This window comes from Mus musculus, chromosome 7, assembly GCF_000001635.26.
Source record: "Mus musculus strain C57BL/6J chromosome 7, GRCm38.p6 C57BL/6J".
Taxonomy (NCBI): domain Eukaryota; kingdom Metazoa; phylum Chordata; class Mammalia; order Rodentia; family Muridae; genus Mus; species Mus musculus.
Genome location: NC_000073.6, coordinates 102,617,390 through 102,641,201, shown reverse-complemented (window position 1 = coordinate 102,641,201; position 23,812 = coordinate 102,617,390). Strand labels below are relative to the sequence as shown.

The 23,812-nt window shown below is 41.3% G+C and overlaps 1 protein-coding gene across 1 annotated transcript; it reads right to left on the bottom strand.

The window, feature by feature from the left end:
* Olfr554 (olfactory receptor 554) lies at positions 1-954 on the bottom strand. Its single transcript, NM_146325.2, has one exon. The coding sequence runs from the start codon at positions 952-954 to the stop codon at positions 1-3; it is 954 nt and encodes a 317-aa protein (NP_666437.2).
* Between the last annotated feature and the right edge of the window lie 22,858 nt (positions 955-23,812).

Genomic DNA, 23,812 nt, shown 5'->3' with positions numbered 1-23,812 from the left:
TCATCTGATCTTGGTTCCTGTCTTTAGGATCTGAAGAAGCCTGTCCCGGATCTGCTTGGTACGAACAGCATAGACAATGGGATTGAGGATAGGGGGAATGAGGAGATAGAAGTTGGCCAGCAGAGTGTGGATTGGAGGAGGAACCTGGTGACCAAACCGGTGAATAAGAGAAGAAACAGCAATGGGAACATAGAAAATCAGAATGGCGCAGATATGAGACCCACATGTCCCCAGAGTTTTAAGTCTAGCCTCGGGAGTGGCCAGCCCCATCACAGCCCTGAAAATCATCACATAGGAGGCAGCAATGGCCGCTGAATCCAGGATCAACACCAGAAAGCCAATGCTCAAGCCATAGACATTGTTAACTCTGCTGTCACCACAGGTCAAGGCAACCACAGCCATGTGCTCACAGTAGGAATGGGAGATGACTCGGGTTTTGTAAAGAGGCAACCGCAGGCGGATCATAAGTGGTAGGGGTCCAATGTAAAGAACTCCTCTGAGGACGGCAGCCAGCCCCAAACGACCCACCACTGTGTGAGTGAGCACCATGCTGTGACGCAGTGGATTGCAGATGGCTACATAGCGGTCAAAAGCCATGGCAAGGAAGATGCCCGACTCAACAGTAGCAAAGCAATGGATAAGAAACATTTGGCATAAGCAGGCATCCAGGCCAATGTGGCCAGCACCAAACCAGAAAATCGCCAGAAGTTTGGGCATAGTAGAAGTAGACAGAACCAGGTCAATGACAGCCAGCATGCACAGAAAGAAGTACATGGGCTGGTGCAGGCTGCGCTCTACCCTTACCACAGCTAGGATGGTGATGTTCCCCACCACAGCCACCAGGTACATGGAGCCAAAGGGAATGGAGAGCCATATGTGCAAGGTCTCCAGTCCTGGGATGCCGGTGAGCCACAAAGAGCTGGGTACTGAACATACATTATGAAAAGTGGACATTGTTGTATATAAATAATTCTCATTTGTGTCCCCAAATGTAGCAAGACATTTTTCCCTAGAAAGAAAAAAAAAACAGTATTCTTGGGCCATATAATAAACATCATTGAATATACAGTGCTACACAACATTTAGAAGAAATCATGAAATTTCATACACATGGAATTTCATGTTACACTATAATATCAACATAAACTTAACAAGCAAAATAAAAAAATATATGTTTAAATGAATGGATGAATTCTGATAGTATGATCCTTAATGAGTGATATTTTACATCAATAAATAAATCGCCCTGAGGTAAATATTAATTCATTCAGTATATGCGGATCATATTAGAATGATCTTCTAATGTCCCACTAAGGAAGCAGTCTGCTTGTCAACACTGGTAAAGACTGTGTACTGATAGGATCTTATCTGATACCCACAATAGAATACCCAGCATGCTCATGGAGACAAGGAAGGGACCTTCTACAGAGGTGCATTGATGGGATCATGAAGTATCAGGATGAACCGTGAGCATGGTTTCATAACCCAGGTGTAGTTAGCAGAACACAGGAGGGGCCACTTTTCAAGATCTGGGACTTTGTATAGAAGTAAAGGACATTATCCAAACATGCCTGGTAGGAAGAGAATTTGAGAGCAAGTCTCTGGTTTTCCTTATTACTCTTCTATCTCCTGCTGGTTCCTCATGTTGACAAGGTCCAGCCAGAAACAGGAGAATCTCCACAAGTGTTCACTTTCTAAATGCACCGTGCTGAGACCTGGTGGGGCAAATAGAGAATACCCAGGCCATAGGGTAAGAGAGCTGAGACAGACTCACCCTATCTATGGCCCTCCCTGACTCTGCACAGTGACTTAAGAGACCAGCTGTGAAGTACACTTCCTTCCCAGCCTTCTTTCTTCCTCTTCATGCTGAATATTCCACCTCCATTTCATCTCTTCAGGCCATCTCTAAACACTGATGGCAGTGAAACGGTTACTCAGGACTGGAGAGCTACATTAGAGTAGATGGAGCCAACCTTCTCTCTGGGATCCTAGCACTAAATATCTCCTTATACCCCCTGGTCAGAAGCAAGCTGTGTACCCTAAACATGCAAGGAGACTGCAAAAGTGCCTCAAAGAGATGGTAAGAGGTGAGTATTCACATTAAGACAGTCTCCTGCCTCAGACCCCTATCCAGATACATCCCCATTACCAGTCCTGGTCTTGCTGTTCCTCACCACTTTGCCTACTACCTTCCAATGTGAGTGGATATTTGTCAACTCTTCATGTTCTTTTACCTCTGAAGATTATTCATGCTATTTCCTGGCATTGAGACAGTCCTATCTTTTTGCAATCCCCCTGCTGTGGCCTAATTATCACCTTAAGAAAGCCTGCTTTAACCCTTAATTAAGTGTCTTCTGCAATGCAAAATTCTCTGATTTGCTGATGTGAATGTTTCTCCAAATACAATGCAAGTGCCAGAAGGCCAACAGCTTTTTTTTTTCTGTCTCATTCTCTACTATAAATTCCTCAGTAGCACAGTGCATAGCTTGGTTGCATGAGAATAGTGTGCTATTTCTATTTAAAACACTGTAAAGATGTTTAAAAGGTAAGTATTGTGTTTGCATTGGTGTGATAAAAAGATTTCCAAGCACCTTATGTGCAGTCTATGAGGCCCCTACCTTTTTAATAGGGGCATGATGTAGAGTTGGATGCTCAGGAATCCCAGTTATCCTCATCCTCATCAGCTAGAAGTCTTCCTAGTGGTCCCTGCTCTTTTTCTTGTTTCCTCTTCATAAGATGCTTTCCCAAGACTGGATCATGTCAAAAGAGCCCAGAACTCTACACCTGCTTCAGAGACATTGAACTTATAAACACTCTGTGCAAGAGTCTCGGGAATTCCACCAGAGAGTGGTAGAGTGTCTCAGGGTCCAGTGCAGAAGGATAACACCCACATCTGTCCCAAGAGGATGGACAGAGAATCTGCCTGAAATCACAGGCACCTCAGTGTGCCATGGCTGCTCCAAAGTGAGAAAGGGAAGGTCACACCTTCTAAGTCATAGTTTCTTAAATAGAAGACCTGCTCTTGTCCCCCTGTCCTGGCCTCCCTGCAGCTGGCAGATATATTCTGGGGACAATATGCAGAAATCAAAAAGTCTTCCCAAAGTATAGGTGAGTCTTCTTGGACTCAGAAGCGATTGGAGGTCCATATTTATGAAGGCTGTAAAACCTGAGTTTTATCCCTTTACAGTATTGGGGGAAGGGTGGTAGAATCCTGAATTAACACTAAGGTATATCAAAAGACAATACCACAAAAAAAATAGACAGAGACCTTTTTTCCCATGTCTAGTTTACATTAAATAGGAAGGATCATGTATAATCATAAAGGAGCTACTCCACTCCATGCTCACTTATATGCACTAAGACTACAAAACATGCCATTCCTCACAAACTAGTATAGCCAACCTAAGGAAGCAGTGGGGTGCTTATGGGTTATGAAGCATCATGTTGTAAAGCATTGGGCAAATGTCTCCAAAGCTCCAGATGTTTGAATCTGTGTGACCTCAAACAGTTCCAACTCTGTCTTCAAGAAGAAATTGGAATATTTACATCCTTGTATAGTTTTGTAACTTAGGTTCTTGTATATAAGTCAGTGAAATACTTAAATAGCATTATCCCCATCAACAAGATTCTTTAGGAGCTGTTAGCTCTCAAGATCCCAGCAGACGCTGCCTTCCTCCTTCAGATCAGAATCCAGTAAGTTAGGAAAGAGGATGATGCAATAAAGTCATTACAGAGAGGACTCAGTCTCCTCCACTCTCCATGGCACCCTGCAGCTACAGAGCCCCCAAAAGAAGGTGGGAAGCTTGCAACCTGCTTCACTCCAACCTCAAACTTCACACTCTGCATAAAATTGCCCAAGTATATGTGTTCTTTTTTGAGTCTCTATGCATGGATATATTCAGCCAAGTAAAGAAATGGGAACATTATTCCACACAAGTTCTTATGTAGCTTCTGAGTCTTGGTTCGTCATTCTGACCTCAGACACATGAACTCTACCATTAGTAAAGTTAGTTCATCAGAAGAGCCTTTTATAACTAAATAATTTTGCATTGTATTCAAGACGTTTTTAAGACAATAATAATTGGAATGTACTAACTCAAAACCTTTTCATCTTCCCAATTAACAGAGAAAGGTGTACATCATATGTGAAGAACTATGTTAAAGGTATCACTTTTCCTCCACAAAATGGTCTTAAGTATATATATAAAATACACATATTATATATAATTTGCCTACATTCAGCCTAGGAATCAGAAGCAAATCCATCATTCTAACCCTTTCCAGTAGAGGGCGCCAAACCTGAAAACAAGAGGATAACAGGAACAACTGGGTGCTCTAATAAGCGTTTTCTGCACATAGCAGGGCAGTTGCCCCTAGGAGTTCACAGCAGCACAAGACCTGTGCAAGCTTGAGCCACATAAAATCACAGTGAGGAAAGGGAAGTAAACACAAAATCCCTCCCCTAGCTCAGGAGCTGTTAGCGGTTGACAACTGTTGAGAGACAAAGTCTCTGTCCTTAAAGGCAGAGCTCTTCCTGCAATAAGCCACCATCCAAAGAAAGCCACAAATCCAAGAAAAATGGGCAGAACAAACTTTACTTGATTGTCTGTTGTTTGTTTGTTTGTTTTAAAATAAGACACAAAGTTGAGTGGTCAAGGAAGGCAGGAATAATGGGGTAAGGTGTCTACAGTCAAAATACATTACATAAGATTTTCAAAGACATAAAAATGAGAAGATACAAAATGCATTTAATGATTAAATGATATATGGGCACTTTTTTAAAAAGAGAAATGTGACATCATTAAATGTTTTTATTTGTCACCTATATAGTGATCTTATTACTATCATTATTGTTGTTATTATTATTATTATTATTATTATTATTATATTTAACCTGTTTTTTCAGTCCTGTCATTATGCCCGTCATGATCTGCCCTCTGACCGTTCCTCATCCCATACTACCTCCCCCAACCCTGTCTCCAAGAGGATGTTCTAACCCTCACCCCACCAGACCTCTCCACACCCTGGGGCCTCAAGTCTCTCAATGGTTAGGTGCATCTTCTCTCACTGAGGCGACACCAGACAGTCCTCTGCTGTATATGTGTCAGGGGCCTCATATCAGCTAGTCTATGCTGCCTGGTTGATGTCTCAGTGTCTGGGAGATCTCGGGAGTCCAGGTTAGTTGAGACTGTTGGTCTTCCTAAGGGGTCACCCTCCTCCTCAGCTTCTTCCAACTTTTCTCTAATTCAACCACAGGGGTCACCAGCTTCTGTCCATTGTATGGGTGTAAATATCTGCATCTGACTCTTTCAGCTGCTTGTTGAGCCTCTCGGAGGGCAGCCATGCTAGGCTCCTGTTTGTAAGCATACCATAGCATCAGTAATAGTGTCAGGCATTGGGGTCTCACCTTGAGCTGGATCCCAATATGGGCCTGTCACTGGACCTCCTTTCCCTCGGGCTCTTCTCCATTTTTGTCTCTGTAGTTCTTTTAAACAGGAACAATTCAGAGTTAGAGTTTTTTACTGTGGGATGGCAACCTCATGCCTCCACTTGATGTTCTGTCTTTCTACTGGAGGAAGACTACAAATTCCCTCTCCCCACTGTAGAGCATTTCATTTAAGGTCCCTCCCTTTAAGTCCTGAGTCTCTCACCTCCCAAGTCTCTGGTACATTCTGGAGGGTCCTCCCACCTCCCACCTTCCCTGGATGCCTGTTTCCATTCTTTCTGCTGGTCCTAAGGGCTTCAGTTCTGTCCCCCCCCCCCAATACCTGATTATGTTCCCCTTTTCCCCTCCCTGTCCCCTCTCCTACCTAGGACTCTCCCTCCTACTGCCCACCCCCTGTGATTGCTTTCTTCTCCCTCCCAAGTGGGATTGAGGCACCCTCACTTGGGCCTTTGGCTTTAGCTAATATCCTCTGATTAGTGAGTATATACCATGCATGTCCTTTTGGGTCTCAGTTACCTCACACAGGATGATATTTTCTAGTACCATTAATTTGCCTGCTAAACACATGATGTCCTCATTCTTAATAGCTGAGTAGTATTCCATTGTGTAAATGAACCACATCGTCTATATCCATTATTCTGTTGTGGGACAACTGGGTTTTTTCCAGCTTCTGGATATCACAAACAAGGCCACTATGAACATAGTGGAACACGTGCCCCTGTGACATGGTGGGGCATTTTTGGGGTATATGCCTAAGAGTGGTATAGCTGGGCCTTCAAGTAGATTTATTTCAAATTATCTAAGGAATCTCCAGGTTGTTTTCCAGAGTGCTTGTACCAGTTTTCAATCCCACCAGCAATGGAGAAGTGTTCTTCTTTCTCCACATCCACACCAACATATGCTGCTGTCACCTTAGTTTTTTATCTTAGCCATTGTGATTACTGTAAGGTAGAATATCAGGGTCATTTTGATTTCCATTTCCCTGATCACTAAGGACTTTGAGCATTTCTTAAAGTGTTTCTTGAACATTTGAGATTCCTCTGCTGTGCATTATCTGTTTAGTTCTATACCCCATTTTTTATTGGATTGTTTGGCTTTTGGGGAGTTAGCTTCTTGAGTTTTTTATATATTTTGGATATTAGCCTTCTATCAGATGGGGGGGCAGTTAGTGAAGGGTTTTTTCCCAATCTGTAGGATGCCTATTTGTCTACTGACTATGACTTTGCCTTACAGAAGCTATTCAGTTTCATGAGGTCCTATATGTCAATTCTTGATCTTATAGCCTGAGCCATTGGAGTTCTGTTTAGGAAATACTCCCCACCCCCGGGCCAATGAGTTTGAGGCTCTTTCCCACTTTATCTTCTGTTAGATTCACTGTGTCTGGTTTTATGTGGAGTTCCTTGATCCACTTGGACTTGAGCTTAGTGTAAGATGACAAATATGGATCTATTTTCATTTTTCTGCATGTAAACTGCCAGTTAGACCAGTACCATTTATTGAAGATGCTATCTTTTTTATCCATTGTATAATTTTGGCTTCTTTGTCAAAGATCAAATGTGCATAAGTGTGCAGTTCTATTTCTGGGTCTTCAATTCTATTCCATTGATCAACTTGTCTGTCTGTGTACCAATACCAAGCCGTTTTTATCACTATTGCTCTGTAGTATCACTTGAGGTCAGGGATAATGATTCACCCAGAAGTTCTTTTATCGTTAAGAATTGTTTTTACTATTCTGGGTTTTTTGTTTTTCCAGATGGATTTGAGAATTGCTCTTTCTATCTCTGTGAAGAATTTTTATGGGGATTGCTTTGAATCTGTAGATAGCTTTTGGTAGGATGGCCATTTTTACTATGTTAATTCTGTCAGACCATGAGCATAGGAGATATCTTCATTTTCCAAGGTTTTCTTTGATTTCTTTCTTGGGAAACTTGAAGTTATTGTCATACAGATGTTTCATTTGTTTGGTTAGAGTTACCCCAAGAAATTTTGTACTATTTGTGATTATTGTGAAAGGCATTATTTCCCTAATTTATTTCTCAGCCTGTTTATCATTTGAATAAAGTAAAACTACTGATTTATTTGAGTTAATTTTATATCCAGCTACTTTGCTGGAGTTGTTTATCAGCTGTAGAAATTCTCTGGTAGAATTTTTGGGGTTGCTTATGTATATTATCATATCATCTGCAAATAGTGATACCTCAACTTCTTTGCCAATTTCTATTCCATTGATCTCCTTTTGTTGTCTTATAGCTCTCACTGGAAATTCGAGTACTAGGTTGAATAGATATAGGGAGAGTGGGCCTCCTTGTCTTGTCCCTGATTTTAGTGGGATTGCTTCAAGTATCTCTCCATTTAATTTGATGTTGACTGTTGGTTTGCTGTATATCGCGTTTATTGTGTTTAGGTATGGGCCTTGAATTCCTGATCTCTCCAATACTTTTTTTCAACAGTACTCATGACATTATTGCCTACTTAAGTTTCTGCATGATAATTATTTTTCTTTATGGATGTGTACATATGACTTAGTACTTCCTCTCCATCTTTCTTGATGTGTCATTCATAAGTAAAATGTATATATTTAAGTTGTGGGATATACCGAAAGAAGTATACAGAATATATATGGATTACTAGATTCAACCTACTAAGTATAGACATTACTTCCCACTTTGGTTTAGTGATGATCTTGGAGATCTAATACCTTTGAAATATAAGTATACAACAAGAACATTTAATGAAAAAGAGACCAGGAGTTTGATCTCCAATACTTTTTTTTATTATGTATTTTCCTCAAATACATTTCCAATGCTATCCCAAAAGTCCCCCACACGCTACCCCCACCCCGTTCCCTTACATACCCATTCCCATTTTTTGGCCCTGGCGTTCCCCTGTACTGGGGCATATAAAGTTTGCCTGACCAATGGGCCTCTCTTTCCAGTGATGGCCGATAGGCCATCTTTTGATACATATGCAGCTAGAGTCAAGAGCTCTGGGGTACTGGTTAGTTCATAATGTTGTTCCACCGATAGGGTTGAATATCTCTTTAACTCCTTGGATACTTTCTCTAGTTCCTCCACTGGGGGCCCTGTGATCCATCCAATAGTTGACTGTGAGCATCCACTTCTGTGTTTGCTAGGCCCCGGCCTAGTCTCACAAGAGACAGCTATATCACGGTCCTTGCAACAAAGGCTTGCTAGTGTATGCAATGGTGTCATCGTTTGGAGGCTAATTATGGGATGGATCCCTGGATATGGCAGTCCATCCTTTTGTCTAAGCTCCAAAATTTGTCTCTGTAACTCCTTCCATGGGTGATTGTTTCCAATTCTAAGAAGGAGCAAAGTGTCCACACTTTGGTCTTCATTCTTCTTCAGTTTCATGTGTTTTGCATATTGTACCTTATATCTCGCTATACTAAGTTTCTGGGCTAATATCCACTTATCAGTGAGTACATTTCATTTGAGTTTTTTGTGATTGGGTTACCTCACTCAGGATGATGCCCTCCAGGTCCAACCATTTGCCTAGGAATTTCATAAATTCATTCTTTTTAATAGCTGAGTAGTACTCCATTGTGTAAATGTACCACATTTTCTGTATCCATTCCTCAGTTGAGGGGCATCTGGGTTCTTTCCAGCTTCTGGCTATTATAAATAAGGCTGCTATGAACATAGTGGAGCATGTGTCCTTCTTGCCAGTTCGGACATCTTCTGGTTATATGCCCAGAAGAGGTATTGCTGGATCCTCCGGTAGTACTATGTCCAATTTTCTGAGGAACCGCCAGACTGATTTCCAGAGTGGTTGTACAAGCCTGCAATCCCACCAACAATGGAGGAGTGTTCCTCTTTCTCCACATCCACGCCAGCATCTGCTGTCACCTGAATTTTTGATCTTAGCCATTCTGACTGGTGTGAGATGGAATCTCAGGGTTGTTTTGATTTGCATTTCTCTGATGATTAAGGATGTTGAACATTTTTTCAGGTGTTTCTCAGCCTTTCGGTATTCCTCGGGTGAAAATTCTTTGTTCAGCTCTGAGCCCATCTTTTAAGGGGGTTATTTGATTTTCTGGAGTCCACCCTCTTGAGTTCTCTATATATATTGGATATTAGTCCCCTATCTGATTTATGATAGGTAAAAATCCTTTCCCAATCTGTTGGTGGTCTTTTTGTCTTATTGACGGTATCTTTTGCCTTGAAGAAGCTTTGCAGTTTCATGAGGTCCCATTTGTCAATCCTCTATCTTACAGTACAAGCCATTGCTGTTCTATTCAGGAATTTTTTCCCTGTGCCCATATCTTCGAGGCTTTTCCCCACTTTCTCCTCTATAAGTTTCAGTGTCTCTGGTTTTATGTGAAGTTCCTTGATCCACTTAGATTTGACCTTAGTACAAGGAGAGAGGAATGGGTCGATTCACATTCTTCTACATGATAACAACCAGTTGTGCCAGCACCATTTGTTGAAAATGCTGTCTTTCTTCCACTGGATGGTTTTAGCTCCCTTGTCGAAGATCAAGTGACCATGGGTGTGTGGGTTCATTTCTGGGTCTTCAATTCTATTCCATTGTTCTACTTGTCTGTCACTATACCAGTACCATGCAGTTTTGATCACAATTGCTCTGTAGTAAAGCTTTAGGTCAGGCATGGTGATTCCACCAGAGGTATTTTTATCCTTGAGAGAGTTTTTGCTATCCTAGGTTTTTTGTTATTCCAGATGAATTTGCAGATTGCTCTTTCTAATTCGTTGAAGAATTGAGTTGGAATTTTGATGGGGATTGCATTGAATCTGTAGATTGCTTTTGGCAAGATAGCCATTTTTACAATGTTGATCCTGCCAATCCATGAGCATGGGAGATCTTTCCATCTTCTGAGATTTTCTTTAATTTCTTTCTTCAGGGACTTGAAGTTTTTATCATACAGATCTTTCACTTCCATAGTTAGAGTCACGCCAAGATATTTTACATTATTTGTGACTATTGAGAAGGGTGTTGTTTCCCTAATTTCTTTCTCAGCCTGTTTATTCTTTGTATAGAGAAAGGCCATTGACTTGTTTGAGTTAATTTTATATCCAGCTACGTCACCGAAGCTGTTTATCAGGTTTAGGAGTTCTCTGGTAGAATTTTTAGGGTGACTTATATATACTATCATATCATCTGCAAAAAGTGATATTTTGACTTCCTCTTTTCCAATTTGTATCCCCTTGATCTCCTTTTGTTGTCGAATTGCTCTGGCTAGGACTTCAAGTACTATGTTGAAAAGGTAGAGAGAATGTGGGCAGCCTTGTCTAGTCCCTGATTTTAGAGAGATTGCTTCCAGCTTCTCACCATTTACTTTGATGTTGGCTACTGGTTTGCTGTAGATTGCTTTTATCATGTTTAGGTATGGGCCTTGAATTCCTGATCTTTCCAAGACTTTTATCATGAATGGGTGTTGGATCTTGTGGAATGCTTTTTCCGCATCTAACAAGATGATCATGTGGTTTTTGTCTTTGAGTTTGTTTACATAATGGATTACATTGATGGATTTTCGTATATTAAACCATCCCTGCATCCCTGGAATAAAACCTACTTGGTCAGGATGGATGATTGCTTTAATGTGTTCTTGGATTCAGTTAGCAAGAATTTTATTGAGGATTTTTGCATCGATATTCATAAGGGAAATTGGTCTGAAGTTCTCTATCTTTGTTGGATCTTTCTGTGGTTTAGGTATCAGAGTAATTGTGGCTTCATAGAATGAGTTGGGTAGAGTTCCCTCTACTTCTATTTTGTGGAATGGTTTGTGCAGAACTGGGATTAGATCTTCTTTGAAAGTCTGGTAGAACTCTGCACTAAACCCATCTGGTCCAGGGCTTATTTTGGCTGGGAGACTATTAATGACTGCTTCTATTTCCTTAGGGGATATGGGACTGTTTAGATCGTTAACTTGATCCTGATTTAACTTTGGTACCTGGTATCTGTCTAGAAATTTGTCCATTTCATTCAGGTTTTCCAGTTTTGTTGAGTATAGCCTTTTGTAGAAGGATCTGATGGTGTTTTGGGTTTCTTCAGGATCTGTTGTTATGTCTCCCTTTTCATTTCTGATTTTGTTAATTAGGATGTTGTCCCTGTGCCCTCTAGTGAGTCTAGCTAAGGGTTTATCTATCTTGTTGATTTTCTCAAAGAACCAACTCCTCGTTTGGTTAATTCTTTGAATAGTTCTTCTTGTTTCCACTTGGTTGATTTCACCCCTGAGTTTGATTATTTCCTGCCTTCTACTCCTCTTGGGTGAATTTGCTTCCTTTTTTCTAGAGCTTTTAGATGTGTTGTCAAGCTGCTAGTATGTGCTCTCTCCCGTTTCTTCTTGGAGGCACTCAGAGCTATGAGTTTCCCTCTTAGAAATACTTTCATATAGAAAAGGAGTAGATTAGACTTGTTTTCAAAAAGTATGCTGTAAGTAAATTAAATGTAAAATATAAAAAAAAAAAAGAAATGCTTTCATTGTGTCCCATAGGTTTGGGTATGTTGTGGCTTCATTTTCATTAAACTATAAAAAGTCTTTAATTTCTTTCTTTATTCCTTCCTTGACCAAGGTATCATTGAGAAGAGTGTTGTTCAGTTTCCACGTGAATGTTGGCTTCCCATTATTTATGTTGTTATTGAAGATCAGCATTAGGCCATGGTGGTCTGATAGGACACATGTGACAATTTTAATATTTTTGTATCTGTTGAGGCCTGATTTGTGACCAATTATATGGTCAGTTTTGGAGAAGGTCCCGTGAGGTGCTGAGAAGAAGGTATATCCTTTTGCTTTAGGATAAAATGTTCTGTAGATATCTGTCAGATCCATTTGTTTCATAACTTCTGTTAGTTTTACTGTGTCCCTGTTCAGTTTCTGTTTCCACGATCTGTCCATTGATGAAAGTGGTGTGTTGAAGTCTCCCACTATTATTGTGTGAGGTGCAATGTGTGCTTTGAGCTTTACTAAAGTGTCTTTAATGAATGTGGCTGCCCTTGCATTTAGAGAGTAGATATTCAGAATTGAGAGTTCCTCTTGGAGGATTTTACCTTTTTTTTTTTCATTTTTTATTAGGTATTTAGCTCATTTACATTTCCAATGCTATACCAAAAGTCCCCCATAACCACCCACCCCCACTCCCCTGCCCACCCACTCCCCCTTTTTGGCCCTGGTGTTCCCCTGTACTGGGGCATATAAAGTTTGCAAGTCCAATGGGCCTCTCTTTCCAGTGAAGGCCGACTAGGCCATCTTTTGATATGTATGCAGCTAGAGTCAAGAGCTCCGGGGTACTGGTTAGTTCATAATGTTGTTCCACCTATAGGGTTGCAGATCCCTTTAGCTCCTTGGCTACTTTCTCTAGCTCCTCCATTGGGAGCCCTGTGATCCATCCATTAGCTGACTGTGAGCATCCACTTCTGTGTTTGCTAGGCCCCGGCATAGTCTCACAAGAGACAGCTACATCTGGGTCCTTTCAATAAAATCTTGCTAGTGTATGCAATGGTGTCAGCGTTTGGAAGCTGATTATGGGTTGGATCCCTGGATATGGCAGTCTCTACATGGTCCATCCTTTCATCTCAGCTCCAAACTTTGACTCTGTAACTCCTTCCATGGGTGTTTTGTTCCCAATTCTAAGGAGGGGCATAGTGTCCACACTTCAGTCTTCATTCTTCTTGAGTTTCATGTGTTTAGCAAATTGTATCTTATATCTTGGGTATCTTAGGTTTTGGGCTAATATCCACTTATCAGTGAGTACATATTGTGTGAGTTTTTTTGTGAATGTGTTACCTCACTCAGGATGATGCCCTCCAGGTCCATCCATTTGGCTAGGAATTTCATAAATTCATTCTTTTTAATAGCTGAGTAGTAATCCATTGTGTAGATATACCACATTTTCTGTATCCATTCCTCAGTTGAGGGGCATCTGGGTTCTTTCCAGCTTCTGGCTATTATAAATAAGGCTGCTATGAACATAGTGGAGCATGTGTCCTTCTTACTGGTTCGGACATCTTCTGGTTATATGCCCAGGAGAGGTATTGCTGGATCCTCCGGTAGTACTATGTCCAATTTTCTGAGGAACCGCCAGACTGATTTCCAGAGTGGTTGTACAAGCCTGCAATCCCACCAACAATGGAGGAGTGTTCCTCTTTCTCCACATCCACGCCAGCATCTGCTGTCACCTGAATTTTTGATCTTAGCCATTCTGACTGGTGTGAGATGGAATCTCAGGGTTGTTTTGATTTGCATTTCTCTGATGATTAAGGATGTTGAACATTTTTTCAGGTGTTTCTCAGCCTTTCGGTATTCCTCGGGTGAAAATTCTTTGTTCAGCTCTGAGCCCATCTTTTAAGGGGGTTATTTGATTTTCTGGAGTCCACCCTCTTGAATTCTCTATATATATTGGATATTAGTCCCCTATCTGATTTATGATAGGTAAAAATCCTTTCCCAATCTGTTGGTGGTCTTTTTGTCTTATTGACGGTATCTTTTGCCTTGCAGAAACTTTGGAGTTTCATTAGGTCCCATTTGTCAATTCTCGATCTTACAGTACAAGCCATTACTGTTCTGTTCAGAAATTTTTCCCCTGTGCCCATATCTTCAAGGCTTTTCCCCACTTTCTCCTCTATAAGTTTCAGTGTCTCTGGTTTTATGTGAAGGTCCTTGATCCACTTAGATTTGACCTTAGTACAAGGAGATAAGTATGGATCGATTCGCATTCTTCTACACGATAACAACCAGTTGTGCCAGCACCAATTGTTGAAAATGCTGTCTTTCTTCCACTGGATGGTTTTAGCTCCCTTGTCGAAGATCAAGTGACCATGGGTGTGTGGGTTCATTTCTGGGTCTTCAATTCTATTCCATTGGTCTACTTGTCTGTCTCTATACCAGTACCATGCAGTTTTGATCACAATTGCTCTGTAGTAAAGCTTTAGGTCAGGCATGGTGGTGATTCCACCAGATGTTCTTTTATCCTTGAGAAGACTTTTTGCTATCCTAGGTTTTTTGTTATTCCAGATGAATTTGCAAATTGCTCCTTCTAATTCGTTGAAGAATTGAGTTGGAATTTTGATGGGGATTGCATTGAATCTGTAGATTGCTTTTGGCAAGATAGCCATTTTTACAATGTTGATCCTGCCAATCCATGAGCATGGGAGATCTTTCCATCTTCTGAGATTTTCTTTAATTTCTTTCTTCAGGGACTTGAAGTTTTTATCATACAGATCTTTCACTTCCATAGTTAGAGTCACGCCAAGATATTTTACATTATTTGTGACTATTGAGAAGGGTGTTGTTTCCCTAATTTCTTTCTCAGCCTGTTTATTCTTTGTATAGAGAAAGGCCATTGACTTGTTTGAGTTAATTTTATATCCAGCTACGTCACCGAAGCTGTTTATCAGGTTTAGGAGTTCTCTGGTAGAATTTTTAGGGTGACTTATATATACTATCATATCATCTGCAAAAGGTGATATTTTGACTTCCTCTTTTCCAATTTGTATCCCCTTGATCTCCTTTTGTTGTCGAATTGCTCTGGCTAATACATCAAGTACAATGTTGAAAAGGTAGGGAGGGGGGCTGGAGAGATGGCTCAGAGGGTAAGAGCACTGACTGCTCTTCCAAAGGTCATGAGTTCAAATCCCAGCAACCACATGGTGGCTCACAACCATCCTTAATAAGATCTGATGCCCTCTTCTGGTGTGTCTGAAGACAGCTACAGTGTACTTAGATATAATAATAAAATAAATCTTAAAAAAAAAAAAAAAAGAAAAGGTAGGGAGAAAGTGGGCAGCATTGTCTAGTCCCTGATTTTAGTGGGATTGCTTCCAGCTTCTCTCCATTTACTTTGATGTTGGCTACTGGTTTGCTGTAGATTGCTTTTATCATGTTTAGGTATGGGTCTTGAATTCCTGATCTTTCCAAAACTTTTATCATGAATGGGTGTTGGATCTTGTGGAATGCTTTTTCTGCATCTAACGAGATGATCATGTGGTTTTTGTCTTTGAGTTTGTTTATATAATGGATTACATTGATGGATTTTCGTATATTAAACCATCCCTGCATCCCTGGAATAAAACCTACTTGGTCGGGATGGATGATTGCTTTAATGTGTTCTTGGATTCGGTTAGCGAGAATTTTATTGAGGATTTTTGCATCGATATTCATAAGAGAAATTGGTCTGAAGTTCTCTATCTTTTTGGGTCTTTCTGTGGTTTAGGTATCAGAGTAATAGTGGCTTCATAAAATGAGTTGGGTAGAGTACCTTCTACTTCTATTTTGTGAAATAGTTTGTGCAGAACTGGAATTAGATCTTCTTTGAAGGTCTGATAGACCTCTGCACTAAACCTGTCTGGTCCTGGGCTTTTTTTGGCTGGGAGACTATTAATAACTACTTCTATTTATTTAGGTGATATGGGACGGTTTAGATGGTCAACTTGATCCTGATTCAACTTTGGTACCTGGTATCTGTCCAGAAATTTGTCCATTTCATTCAGGTTTTCCAGTTTTGTTGAGTATAGCCTTTTGTAGAAGGATCTGATGGTGTTTTGGATTTCTTCAGGATCTGTTGTTATGTCTCCCTTTTCATTTCTGATTTTGTTAATTAGGATTTTGTCCGTGTGCCCTTTAGTGAGTCTAGCTAAGGGTTTATCTATCTTGTTGATTTTCTCAAAGAACCAACTCCTCGTTTGGTTAATTCTTTGAATAGTTCTTCTTGTTTCCACTTGGTTGATTTCACCCCTGAGTTTGATTATTTCCTGCCTTCTACTCCTCTTGGGTGAATTTGCTTCCTTTTTTCTAGAGCTTTTAGATGTGTTGTCAAGCTGCTAGTATGTGCTCTCTCCCGTTTCTTCTTGGAGGCACTCAGAGCTATGAGTTTCCCTCTTAGAAATGCTTTCATTGTGTCCCATAGGTTTGGGTATGTTGTGGCTTCATTTTCATTAAAATCTAAAAAGTCTTTAATTTCTTCCTTTATTCCTTCCTTGACCAAGGTATCATTGAGAAGAGTGTTGTTCAGTTTCCACGTGAATGTTGGCTTTCCATTATTTATGTTGTTATTGAAGATCAGTCTTAGGCCATGGTGGTCTGATAGGATACATGGGACAATTTCAATATTTTTGTATCTGTTGAGGCCTGTTTTGTGACCAATTATATGCTCAATTTTGGAGAAGGTCCCGTGAGGTGCTGAGAAGAAGGTATATCCTTTTGTTTTAGGATAAAATGTTCTGTAGATATCTGTCAGGTCCATTTGTTTCATAACTTCTGTTAGTTTCACTGTGTCCCTGTTTAGTTTCTGTTTCCACGATCTGTCCATTGATGAAAGTGGTGTGTTGAAGTCTCCCACTATTATTGTGTGAGGTGCAACGTGTGCTTTGAGCTTTACTAAGGTGTCTTTAATGAATGTGGCTGCCCTTGCATTTGGAGTGTAGATATTCAGAATTGTGAGTTCCTCATGGAGGATTTTACCTTTGATGAGTATGAAGTGTCCCTCCTTGTCTTTTTTGATAACTTTGGGTTGGAAGTCGATTTTATTCAATACTAGAATGGCTACTCCAGCTTGTTTCTTCAGACCGTTTGCTTGGAAAATTGTTTTCCAGCCTTTCACTCTGAGGTAGTGTCTGTCTTTTTCCCTGAGATGGGTTTCCTGTAAGCAGCAAAATGTTGGGTCCTGTTTGTGTAGCCAGTCTGTTAGTCTATGTCTTTTTATTGGGGAGTTGAGTCCATTGATATTAAGAGATATTAAGGAAAAGTAATTGTTGCTTCCTGTTATTTTTGTTGTTAAAGTTGGCATTCTGTTCTTGTGGCTGTCTTCTTTTAGTTTTGTTGAGGGATTATCTTCTTGTTTTTTCTAGGGCGTGGTTCCCGTCCTTGTATTGGTTTTTCTGTTATTATCCTTTGAAGGGCTGGATTCGTGGAGAGATAATGGGTGAATTTAGTTTTGTCATGGAATACTTTGGTTTCTCCATCTATGGTAATTGAGAGTTTGGCTAGGTATAGTAGCCTGGGCTGGAATTTGTGTTCTCTTAGTGTCTGTATAACATCTGTCCAGGCTCTTCTGGCTTTCAGAGTCTCTGGTGAAAAATCTGGTGTAATTCTGATAGGCTTGCCTTTATATGTTACTTGACCTTTTTCCCTTACTGCTTTTAGTATTCTATCTTTATTTAGTGCATTTGATGTTCTGATTATTATGTGTCAGGAGGAATTTCTTTTCTGGTCCAGTCTATTTGGAGTTCTGTAGGCTTCTTGTATGTTCATGGGCATGTCATTCTTTAGGTTTGGGAAGTTTTCTTCAATAATTTTGTTGAATATATTTGCCGGCCCTTTAAGTTGAAAATCTTCATTCTCATCAACTCCTATTATCCGTAGGTTTGGTCTTCTCATTCTGTCCTGGATTTCCTGGATGTTTTGAGTTAGGATCTTTTTGCATTTTCCATTTTCTTTGATTGTTGTGCCGATGTTCTCTATGGAATCTTCTGCACCTGAGATTCTCTCTTCCATCTCTTGTATTCTGTTGCTGATGCTGGCATCTATGGTTCCAGATTTCTTTCCTAGGGTTTCTATCTCCAGCGTTGCCTCACTTTGGGTTTTCTTTATTGTGTCTACTTCCCTTTTTAGGTCTAGTATGGTTTTGTTCATTTCTATCACCTGTTTCGATGTGTTTTCCTGTTTTTCTATAAGGACTTCTACCTGTTTGGTTGTGTTTTCCTGTTTTTCTTTAAGGACTTGTAACTCTTTAGCAGAGTTCTCCTGTATTTCCTTAAGTGAGTTATTAAATTCCTTCTTTATGTCCTCTACCATCATCATGAGAAATGCTTTTAAATCCAGGTCTACCTTTTCAGGTGTGTTAGGATGTCCTGGACTGGGCGAGGTGGGAGTGCTGGGTTCTGATGATGGTGAGTGGTCTTGGTTCCTGTTAGTAGGATTCTTACGTTTACCTTTCGCCATCTGGCAATCTCTGGAGTTAGTTGTTATAGTTGTCTTTGTTTAGAGATTGTTCCTCTGTTGCTTTTGTTACCCTCTATCAGCAGACGTGGGAGACTAGCTCTCTCCTCTGAGTTTCAGTGGTCAGAGCAGTCTCTGCAGGCAAGCTCTCCTCTTTCAGGGAAGGTGCACAGTTATCTGGTGTTTGGACCTCCTCCTGGCTGAAGATGAAGGCCCAAAACAGGATCTTTCCCAGAAGCTGTGTTGCTTTGGCCAGGAAGGTGGCCGGTTGTCTGGAGCCGAAGGTGGCGCCGCCTCAGAAGCTCTCTGGCTCTTGCCTTTCCCAGAAACGGCTGGCCTCTGTATTCCACACTGTCACCCGTGCAGCCTGCCCTCCCTGGAGTCCTGGAGCCAAGGAAACTCCCGCTGCCAGGGCCTGAGGCACAAACCTCTCGGGCTGGCGGATCCCTGTGCACTCACTAGGAAGGTGGCCGGTTGTCTGGGGATTTTACCTTTGATGAGTATGAAGTGTCCCTCCTTGTCTTTTTTGATAACTTTGGGTTGGAAGTCGATTTTATCCGATATTAGAATGGCTACTCCAGCTTGTTTCTTCAGACCATTTGCTTGGAAAATTGTTTTCTAGCCTTTCACTCTGAGGTAGTGTCTGTCTTTTTCCCTGAGTTGGGTTTCCTGTAAGCAGCAGAATGTTGGGTCCTGTTTGTGTAGCCAGTCTGTTAGTCTATGTCTTTTTATTGGGGAATTGAGTCCATTGATATTAAGAGATATTAAGGAAAAGTAATTGTGGCTTCCTGTTTTTTTTTTGTTGTTGTTGTTAGAGTTGGCATTCTGTTCTTGTGGCTGTCTTCTTTTTGGTTTGTTGAGGGATTACTTTCTTGCTTGTTCTAGGGCGTGATTTCCGTCCTTGTATTGCTTCTTTTCTGTTATTATCCTTTGAAGGGCTGGATTCGTGGAAAGATAATGTGTGAATTTGGTTTTGTCGTGGAATACTTTGGTTTCTCCATCTATGGTAATTGAGAGTTTGGCCGGGTATAGTAGCCTGGGCTGGCATTTATGTTCTCTTAGTGTCTGTATAACATCTGTCCAGGCTCTTCTGGCTTTCACAGTCTCTAATGAAAAGTCTGGTGTAATTCTGATAGGTCTGCCTTTATATGTTACTTGACCTTTCTCCCATACTGCTTTTAATATTCTCTCTTTATTTAGTGCATTTGTTGTTCTGATTATTATGTGTCGGGAGGAATTTCTTTTCTGGTCCAGTCTATTTGGAGTTCTGTAGGCTTCTTGTATGTTCATGGGCATGTCATTCTTTAGGTTTGGGAAGTTTTCTTCAATAATTTTGTTGAATATATTTGCCGGCCCTTTAAGTTGAAAATCTTCATTCTCATCAACTCCTATTATCCGTAGGTTTGGTCTTCTCATTCTGTCCTGGATTTCCTGGATGTTTTGAGTTAGGATCTTTTTGCGTTTTCCATTTTCTTTGATTGTTGTGCTGATGTTCTCTATGGAATCTTCTGCACCTGAGATTCTCTCTTCCATCTCTTGTATTCTGTTGCTGATGCTCGCGTCTATGGCTCCAGATTTTTTTCCTAGGGTTTCTATCTCCAGCGTTGCCTCACTTTGGGTTTTCTTTATTGTGTCTACTTCCCTTTTTAGGTCTAGTATGGTTTTGTTCATTTCCATCACCTGTTTGGACATGTTTTCCTGTTTTTCTATAAGGACTTCTACCTGTTTGGTTGTGTTTTCCTGCTTTTCTTTAAGGACTTGTAACTCTTTAGCAGTGTTCTCCTGTATTTCTTTAAGTGAGTTATTAAAGTTCTTCTTGATGTCCTCTACCATCATCATGAGATATGCTTTTAAATCCGGGTCTAGCTTTTCGGTTGTGTTGGGGTGCCCAGGACTAGGTGGCGTGGGAGTGCTGCGTTCTGATGATGGTGAGTGGTCTTGATTTCTGTTAGTAGGATTCTTATGTTTGCCTTTCGCCATCTGGTATTCTCTGGAGCTGTGCAGGGTACACTCGGCGGGGTCCTGGAACCAACATGTCTGTGCAGGGTACACTCGGCAGGGTCCCGGAACTAAGATGTCTGCTGCCAATGCTCAGGCAAAGCGCTCCTGCGCCGGGCAGGTCCCTATCCTCTGGCCGGGAAAATGGTCACCTGCCTGTACAGGATACACTCGGCGGGATCCCGGAACCAAGATGTCTGCTGCTGATGCTCAAGCAAAGCGCTCCTGTGCCAGGCAGATCCCAATCCTCAGAATTCTTACACTCGCGTGGCTGGTGTTATGGGTATCTGGCACAGTCAGCGACTGTGCACCCTAGCTACCCCGGTGCTGCTCGGACCGGAAGGGGCTTGTGCCCCTACTCAGACCGGGTTTTTGCTTCCCTGACTAATGCAGTCTCAAGTCCCGCACAATTGGATTGGAGCAGATGCTGTGTTCCACTCACCGGAAGTCTTAAGATCGCTTGGCGGGTGTTGTGGGTAGCTGGAGGTAGTCAGACGACTATGTGCCCTAGCTACCAGGTGCTGCTCGGACCGGAAGGGGCTTGTGCCCCTACTCAGACTGGGTTTTTGCTTCCCTGACTCGAGAATGATCTTTTCAATATTTTCTGAAATCATCCTTCCCACTATCACAAATAAAAATACTGAGAAAAGAGAAAAATTAATTTTCAAGAATAAGAATATTTGCTGCAAATTCTTTTCAAATACTTAAGTGTGTTTAAATTCAATAAAAATAAAAGCAAAACAATATCTCAAAAAATTATGTTGGCCACAAATTCCTTTCAATTATAGAAATGTTTTTATTACATAAAAATTAAAGCAAAAATGATGTCCTTTTTCGTATCTGTAAAAGGTATATTTTGCTTCAGGGATATCTCTCAGCTGAGTTTAGTTGATGCCATTGCACATAGGCTGAAGAAATTCCTTAGGGAGGAAGCTAAAACAGAGTGCATGAAGCTGTGTGTAGTTTTATAAACACTCTTTTCCTTTGACCGTGACTGTGCTATTAGCCCCTCCTGTTCCTCTTGGCTCAGCTCCAGAATCGGTGCTGCTAGCACTGATACAGCTTCTCTTTCCTACCAACTCTATGCCCTGGGAGTTGACGGCTTCGCCAGTCCACTCCTGAGATCCTTGTTCCTGGAGGAGTTGCGTTGCCAGCTCCACCCAAGGCCTTTGAATCTGAGGAAAAAGGACACATGCTCAGCTTGTCTCTTTACAGCTTGCTTTTCATGGCACAATTGCTGGACACAGATACCTCCCACCTGAAAACGTGTGCCCTTGCCAAACCACCATCCCCATCTCTCCATGCACCCTAAACTCAGTGTCCATTCCAATCAGACCCTGCCAAATATCTCTAGAAACCTGCCTGCAGCAGTGCTGCAGGCCCTGGCTGCCCTGAGATCTTACCTGACTGCTGTTCTCTTCTTGTTCCCAAGCATGGCAGAAATAGCTCCTCTCTCTTTCCCTGCAGCTCTTCTTCTTCAGACCTGGAAGTCCCACCTATACCTTCCACCCAGCAGTTGGCTCCCAGCCTTCTTTAATAACAAATCAAGAACCAATTAGGGAACTAGATCTTAGTATCAGCACCTCCCCTTACATCAATACCCTTTGCAATATCTTCAGTTTCTGTGTTAGAAGACTATCCTTGGATAGACTTGGATATGCTCGGACATAAATTTAAAGAAATATGTCTGTGCCACTTTGGTTGGAAAAACTGAAATTAGCCTTCTCACTATCCTGGAAGAGTGAAATGAAGTAACTTCATGTGAGTATTTCCACTTTGTAAATGGGTGGGTTTAACAAAACTGAATTGGAAAAATTAAAACTTTATAAGAGATTAACATTAAATTTTAAGTTGTTTTCTTCTTGGATAGACCAGATGTTACATTAAGGCTTTTAGGTGTGTGTGTGTGTGTGTGTGTGTGTGTGTGTGTGTGTGTGTACATGTATGTATGCATACACTTGTACACCTGTCTGCCTGTCTGTCTCTCTGTGTGTGTAGGCTCAAGATAAACCTCTGGTGTCATTCCTTATGTGTCATTCACTTTGTTTTCTGAGACAGTGTTTCTCCCTAGCCCAAGTACACCAAGCAGACAAAACTACCTGGCCAGTAAGGCCCAGGAAGCCATGTGTCTGTCCCCTGCCCCAGTGCTGGGATTACAGGCATGCACTACCACCCCCAGCTCTTTTTCAAAGATTATGGCACTCAAACGCAGCTCCTTATGTTTGTAAAGCAAGAACTTTACCCACTGAGCTATTTCTCCAACAATGACTAAGTTTTTTCATAGGAGTGGTGACTACGAGAACCTACATGAGTTACATGAAGGTCTAGTAGTTTCCCCTACCCCTTTCTTGTGAATTTTCTCATGAGGTATGACCCTTAGAGTCTGTGAGTACCCCAGGCCCAAGGGAAGGCAGTCAAATCCACCACCAGCTAAGAGCTCACCAGAGAGTAAGAACAAGCCTCTTTTTCAGTCCTTGGACCTAGAGTGGACAGGAAGTGAAGTCTGTTCCTAACAGGGATTCAAATCCAGAGGGAAGCATGCAAGTTCCTCTGTGCAGCCCTTGGGAAATAACCAGCTATTTTCAGACCCTACATAAAGGAGATGATAGAAAATGATCAGGGGCATGGCCTTCCCCTGGCTTCCAACTACATTTTTTTCAAGCATCAGATAAGAGCTAACCACCATAACAGAGTCTACAGCTGTGTGGGCATGCTCCATGGGTAAGCCCATTTCATGATGATTGGGAGAAAAAGCATGGGAAGCAGTCTTCCAGAGCCAGAATCTGTCCTCTTCCTCGTAGGATTAGTCAAAAGCATCAGGGAGCTGATATAATATTTCCTTGGTTGAGTTAAAGAAAAAGAAAAATAGAAGACAGGGTTGCCTAGTATTTAGGAACAGCAGAGAAAAAACTGGACTCCTGCAGCCCATTTAAGGATCTTGTCTTAGATTCCAGGATCAGGCATCTCTTTACCCTGAACTGATCCCAACAGAATCAGCCTGTCTTTTCAATCAATAATATTCGTGCTAATGAAGCTAGCTTTCAAAATAAGACTCTTACGTTTCTAACTACATGAAAGCAAGAAGGATAGGATATGCCAATTCATTAAAAATTGAAAGAAGGGGGGAAGGGAAGGAGAGAGAGAGAGAGAAAGAGAGAGAGAGATTATAGCCATTTAGTTGGCAAAGAAGGACTCGCTACTGTCCTGGAGATGCAGCCCCAATTGTTCAGTGGACGGGAGCATAGTGGGTGAGGTGAATACAACACCTCAGCAGCTTGGAATCCTAACCCTGATAGAGATGATAAACACATGAAGAAATGCTCAGGCTCTCCCATATCACAGAGCAGAAAACAAAATAAAAAACAAACACAAATTGCCTAAATTTGTACAACAGCAAAAATAGAGTTAGGAAACGAACCTAAGTTGGTCTTGTTTCTAATGGCCTCTTATGTCAG